General features: G+C 54.1%; 1 protein-coding gene across 3 annotated transcripts; it reads right to left on the reverse strand.

Annotated features, from left to right (window-relative positions):
- Nucleotides 1-837: 837 nt before the first annotated feature.
- On the reverse strand, nt 838-6,078 carry LOC125511414 (BEL1-like homeodomain protein 7). 3 transcript variants are annotated; one of them, XM_048676777.2, is made up of 5 exons: nt 5,841-6,078; nt 4,487-5,237; nt 3,310-3,698; nt 2,202-2,262; nt 838-2,025 (listed from the first exon to the last, which is right to left on the reverse strand). In XM_048676777.2, the coding sequence occupies exons 2-5, from the start codon at nt 5,186-5,188 to the stop codon at nt 1,360-1,362; spliced, it is 1,818 nt and encodes a 605-aa protein (XP_048532734.1). In that variant the 5' UTR covers nt 5,189-5,237; nt 5,841-6,078; the 3' UTR covers nt 838-1,359. The 3 variants fall into 3 exon arrangements, with proteins under 3 accessions (XP_048532734.1, XP_048532737.1, XP_048532735.1); XM_048676780.2 differs by having other exon boundaries at nt 5,643-5,847; XM_048676778.2 differs by lacking the exon at nt 5,841-6,078 and adding an exon at nt 5,328-5,829.
- Nucleotides 6,079-6,458: the final 380 nt, after the last annotated feature.

The following is a 6,458-nucleotide window of genomic DNA, read 5'->3' on the forward strand; positions in this document are numbered from 1 at the left end:
TTTTATTTTATTTTTTTGACATTTCCATCATTTTCTTTTGTTTTTTCTAAAACTGAAAAGGCGGTCCAGGGGGAGGGGGGAGTTTGAAAATTGGACCTTTAGTACCGGTTCGTGCCATGAACCGGTACTAATGCCTCAAAGGCCATTAGTCCCGGTTGGTGGCACTAACCGGTACTAAAGGTTAGACCTTTAGTCCCGGTTGGTGCCACCAACCGGGACTAATGGGCATCGCACCCTTTAGTCCCGGTCCGTGGCATGAACCGGGACTAAAGAGCCCAGGTGAACCGAGACTAATGCCTTAGCCGCACGAACCGGGACTAATGCATCCATTGGTCCCGGTTCTGAACTGAACCGGGACTAATGGGGTTACTTGGCCTGGACCAAAGCCCCCTTTTTCTACTAGTGCCACTACTCGTCCACATCACGATGCATCAACCACAGAAGGAAGAGTAAAAGGGGCCTCCTTTCACTCCTAGCCAGGCGACGTTGTTGTCCACAAGCGATGTCGTGGTCGCATCGTCCCCAGCTCCGAGTCAATCATGACTCAGCCTCACTGGCATCCCTGTGCCTTGTTGTTGCCCGTCTTGGCCTCGGGCCGTGCGCAAAATTGACGGATCCAAATTGCTCTTTTTTAGGCTATTGGTCTAAAATTGGAACGACGTACGTACGTACTGCATTTTAGCATTTAAGTATATTTCAGGCAACTAATAAATAGCAAACCCGGTTTAAAATTAGAACGGTATACCTAGTACCTTTAGTCTCGTCGTGTACGTAGCTATATATGATCGCATGAGTATATATTGTACTAGAACAAATCGAAGTAGCGTCACTAGGGCATAAGCAGAAAAGATCGCTAAGCATATATAACCAATCAATCTCGGGCCAATCATCACCAATTTGATCAATCGACCTACAAAAAATAAGCTGCGAGTCTCCGGTCCCCTAGACAATCATCCGGCCGGCCGATCGATACATCGACAGGTCACCTGCTGCCCGGCCGCTTCCAAACTACGCGTACGATCAGTAGCACCGGCCGGCTACGTACGTACTCACCGCCCCTCTAATTAATGTGCAACATACCATTCCGGCAAGGTCACCCTAGGCCGGGGACGGCAGCCGTGTCGTGCCCCGATCGACCGTGAGGAGAGCTGCGTGCGTATCAGGCAACAAAAAAGATCGACCACCAAAAGCAATGTCGCGCATGCAGAAGCGTGCGTGCAGGTAAACTGGTACAGGTCCACCCCACCACCCCCTGCCGGCGCCGTTGCGGCACCGCAGTCTGCCTCCTCGCCGCGGATGGCATTCGTGCAACCAGCAATTTGCCACCGGGCCAGCCGTCGCGCGCAGACGACCGGCAGATCAGCCGGCCAGGTCACGGAGCAGGTGAAACCCGGCGCTCATCCCCCGGTAGTGCTGGTCCTGCACGCCGTGGGACGACCCCTCGGCGGCGCCATCCATGCCGAACTGGATGTTCTGGCCATGGCCGCCGGACGGATGCAAACCCACGCCGTCCATCTGCTCGCCCGGGAACAGGAACCCGCCCGCGCCGTGCTGCACGGACGACGGCGCGCCAAACGCGATGTTCACGCCGCCGCCGCCGTGCGTGTCGTGCTGCTGCAGCCCCAGCGTGAGCGACACGCCGCCCCCGAAGCCCTGGCCCTGCCCGCCGTACGCGTCGAAGTCAAGGGGGTGGGCGGCGTCCATGACGCCGAAGCTCTCCATCCGCGCCGGAACGCCGGCGATGTTGACGACGGAGGCGAGGGAGCCGGCGTCGTGTCCAACGTGCAGCTGCGCCCGCGTCGGCTTCCGGTCGTCGGCACCCCCGACGCGCTCGCCTTCGTCGGCCGCGGCCGCGCCCTGCTGCTGTCCCTGCGCGTCGGAGGCGTGGCTGCCGCTGCTGCTAGGGTTGTTAGGGTTTATCAGGCCGCCATCGTCCTGCTGCTCGCCCTTCATCTCCTCCACGTACATCTCCTCCACCATGGGCTTCCACAGCCGCACCCGCGCGTTGATGAACCAGTTGGACACCTGCATGCAGCGCGCGCATGTCATTGTAGCGAGAGGTGCAAGTGTAACCAAGAACCAAGAATCTCTGTCCGGCCAGCGCTAGCGGACGCGCCGAGACCCTGACATGGCAACCGATCGAGGTGTGACGATGGAGATGGACCATCCACACGCAGTGCACGGGTAGCTCGTGTGCGTACCTGGCTCCGTGAGAGGCCCGTCTGCCGAGCCAGGATGTGCTTGTCCACGTCGCTCGGATACCTGCAGGGATACACACATTTTGGTACGATCACATGAGCACAAAATGCTACGAAAGCATGCGCTATTAAGAAACAATGAATCAAGTTTATTAGAGCTAATCGGTTAGCACTGATGTTTATGCTTTGTCCACTCAAACACACTTCCATGGTTAATTTACACATCACACACTAAGAGATGCGTCACATATCCAGCTAGCTAACCATGATTAACTAAGCCACCTAGCTAGCCATCCTTTTCTCACAAAAGACTTTTGTGCTTACGTACGTGCGTGCATACAAAATCACTCACGAGCTAGCTAGGTACACGTAGTTCATCAACTAATTAACATGCATGATGAAAACCGGCCAATTAGTTTATGTTTCCAATTGGAATAAGCCAACACCATAGTCAGTAAGGATCGATCGTACACACACACATGACACTGGGTATATGCTTGACAGCTTGAGTATATGTAGCATCCATTGGCTAATAGGCCAACATGGCCATGGAATTTTGAGCAGGTGATGCCAACATAATTGTGGTCCTGGTGAATAGTATGCCATACGATAGAATATAAACTTTATATGAAGAAAACTCTATTAAGAACTACTCCCTCCGTCCCAAAATGTAAGACGTTTTTTGATACTAGTGTAGTGTCAAAAAACGTCTTACATTTTGGAACGGAGGGAGTAATTGATATCCAATCCAATGATTTTCCAGTACTTAACACTATGCAAAATTCAATTTTGCTCAATGTACATTGCATCTATTTACATAGTCTATGATATGCTTAGTTAGTTAAATTTACTATATACTGCACCCTCCGTCCCAAAATAAATGGCATGATTTTAGTTTAAATTTGAACTAAAACCACGCCACTTATTTTGAGGCAGAGGGAGTAGTTATCTATGTTATTGAAAGAAAATAAAATCACTTTGTTAGTTGATGAAGCAACTGTTGGATTAATGCATGACATGTAAAGATGAAAGTACCACTACTTACGGGTCGAGGGATGGTTTCTCTAATGGAAATCGGAGGGGAAACCCTCTTTTGCTCAAAAAAACTTACGGGTTGAGGAAGTGCTCAAAGAGCCATGCCCGGAGGATGGTGACCGCGCGCTCTGGCAGGCCGCGCTGCGGCCGCCACGGGTGGCTGTCCATCATCATGCCGCCGTTCTGGTGCATCGCCTTCTGCTGCCGGATGCACTGGTCCAGCACCTTGAGCCGCGGCGTGTCGCCCCGTGTCATCCCCGGCGGCGACACGTCCTTCTCCCCGAGCGCCTTCCGCACTGCCTGCAGCTGCGCGACGATCCCGTCCCTCAAGCTTCGGAAGTGCCGTGAGATGGTCCGTGCCGCTACCGCCGTGTACCCCGATGCCGCCCGCTCCCCCGCCACCGCCTCGAACCCGCCCGCCAGCCCTCTCATCTGCTCGCAGTACCTCCTGTACCGCCGGTCCACCTGCGATACACCAATGCAGTAAATTAAGATGGGAAATGTAACATTGAATTACACGGTAACAATGAACTGCCGATGCGGTAACTTGTCCGAATCAGTTAACCAATGCAGTAAATTGGTTAGTTAAGATGGGCGATGTAACAGTGAATTAGAGGGTAACGGTTAACTGCCAGTGCTGTGCCGTGACTTGTGCGATGGAGCTGCATGCTAGCTAGAACTCAGCTGCAACCACTGGAGCTAGCTCTTTCCGTGGCAGTGGCAGTGGCAGTGCAGTGTGGTAAACAGTAAGAAATGCTTGCATTGAATTCACCGAGGGAGATGGGCAAAGTGGTGGTGCTGCACTACAGCGGTATGCAGAGAAAGCTTGCAGCCGCAGAGTCATGGCAGGCAGGCAGGGTGTGGGTGTGGGGGAGAGTGGGAGACGAGGCCGTTGCATGGCCATGACCGGCGGGGCTATCTATCTAGCAGGGGACCCGGGCTATGCGAGGCAAGGGAATAGAGGTTTCCGAAAGCGAAGGGTGTGGCCCAAGAATAGCTCCCCATGGCTGCCCTAGCCGCAGGTGCACCCTTCCGGCAACCATGATGGAACTCCTGCTCCTGCTCCTGCTACGACGACCTTTCCTGCAATCCCAGATTCCCTTTTACTTCGATCTCATGCAGCACTGCCGTGCGCTGCACTGCCTGCTAATTAGTAATCAATCAAGCAACTGCTTGTGTGGTGGAGCCATGGAGCTGTGCTTGGATGATTGGATATTTGGATTGCTATAGCTCGATCGAAGCTCGCTGCTCACCTCCTCCAGCATGACGTAGAGCCTGTCCTTGAGCCTCTTGAGCTCCAGCGCTTCCATGGCCTGGATCTGCGGCGACGGGGTCCAGCCCGACGTCGACGACGAGGAGGCCTCACCGCCGGCGCCGTCTTCTTGCTGCTGCGTCTGCGCCGGCTTGGCGCGCTTGGGGGTGATGTCCACGGGGAGGCTGCAGTAGCCCTGCAGGAGCTGCTGCGCCGGGAGGAGGAACCGGGAGCTGCGCAGGGGCCGCGCCGCGCCGTGCCCGTGCGCGTAGGTCGCCGCGTCGTGCTCGTGCGGCATCATCCACGCCGCCGCGGACGCCTCGTGCTGCTGCTGCTGGAGATGGTGATGGTGCTGCTGCTGGTGCAGCTGCGCGACTTCCTCCGGCCGGCACAGCGACAGGGACAGCGGCGCCTGGCTCGGCTGGTGATGCTGATGATGTTGCTGCTGCTGCTGCTCGAGGAAGAAGCGCATGGTGGAGCCATCGTGGCCGTCTCCTCCTCCGTCGCAGTGAACATCCGCAGAGACGGACGTCGCGCCGGACATGGCGGCAGCGTGCAGGCCGCGCATGCCGAGCAGCTCCATCCCGGACTGCAAGCCGTACAGCTCCGGCGCACCCTCGTCCATCGCGGGCATGAGCGACGCCGCCGCCGCGTCGGCCGCCGAGAAGTAGTCGGCGAAGCCCAGGCTCGGATCGTGCGCCATCCTCCCGAGTTACACGCCACCAAAAGGTCCACCCAGCTCGATGGAACAACTGAAGCAAATTACACCACCAACCCAATCAGCAGAGCAAGAGCAAACGAGACAAAAGGGCAGGAACACCAATCGAAAGAGATGAGCTCACTTTGCGCAAAGCAACTAGTAGCTAGAGATACATGTAGCTCGGACGACCAAATCTTTCCAGAGAACAATAACAGAAGGGCACGCGAATTGATTAGTCACTCCTATCGCCACTGATCTATCAAGCTAGCCAATCAACAAGGCTATCTTAGCTAGGACTGAGCACAAATACTGCTACTACACATCTATAGCAAGGTAGACGAAGAGGAGGAAAGCAACGAGGTCAAAAAAAGATGCGTTGCAGGTAGCAATCCAATCCAACTATCCAAGACAAGAGACAATCCCGGGCCCTTTACCAAATCACACTAGCAGACTATACCTCACAGGCTCTCGCAAGAATCTCGCTTTGGTCTGGAGGTGAGAAAAAACAGGATGAAAAGCCAGCAGCAGATTGGGGAGGACGCGCGCAGTGGTCTTAAAGAAGCCAACCAGAGCAAAGATCTCATGGGGAAAAAGCAAGCGAGCGAGAGAGAGAGGAAACGGGAAAAAGGTGCGGGGCGGGGCACGGAAAGCATACATGGCTATGGCTCCCTTCGTCGTCGTCGGCTGGACCGGCCGGGGTTTGGGTGTGTGGTGGTGGTCTGGTGGTTGCCCCGTCAAGCTTTCGCCTCGCCCTGCCGCTCGCTAGCTGCTGCTTCCTCTTCTACTTGCTTCTTCTGATATGATATGAGATTCTCTCTCGGTCTCGGCCTCGGCCTCTCTCTGCTGCCACTGCTGCCGTATCTCAAAAATATCTGGATGTATGTATTTGCTAGTGTGCAAACGTACGTGCTAGCTACCAGGTTTTGGCAGATGGAAATAATCTTCTTTTGTGTGTGTGTGGATGGATGTGAGATTAGTTAGACCGGCCTCTTTCGGTGCACAGTGTATGTATACGTGTGGCTTAAACTCCTCCAATCGACCAAGTGCACAGGAGATAGTACTAGCTAGCCAGGACTCGGGTGATCTAGGGTTATTTTTTGTACTTCCTCCGATTTGAATTAACTGTCGCAGACTCATTTTACATTGTCTATACAGTCTTGCTAAGTCTCAGTCGATGCTATATCCATGAGATCTTACATTAAGATTCGTGTACAATTTCTTTTCAGTTTTTTTCTTTTTCTCTCTTGCATGTTGTATCACTTAACTAAGACTT

This window comes from Triticum urartu, chromosome 5A (assembly GCF_056163025.1).
Source record: "Triticum urartu cultivar PI428250 chromosome 5A, HENAU_Tu73, whole genome shotgun sequence".
Lineage (NCBI taxonomy): Eukaryota > Viridiplantae > Streptophyta > Magnoliopsida > Poales > Poaceae > Triticum > Triticum urartu.

Coding starts and splice junctions, on each gene's coding strand:
- LOC125511414 (XM_048676777.2), bottom strand. CDS start 5,188: ATGGCGCACGATCCGAGCCTGGGCTTCGCCGACTACTTCTCGGCGGCC. Junction 2,263..3,309: donor TTTGAGCACTTCCTCAACCC/GTAAGTTTTTTT, acceptor GTATCCCTGCAG/GTATCCGAGCGACGTGGACA. Junction 2,026..2,201: donor CGGGCCTCTCACGGAGCCAG/GTACGCACACGA, acceptor CGCTGCATGCAG/GTGTCCAACTGGTTCATCAA.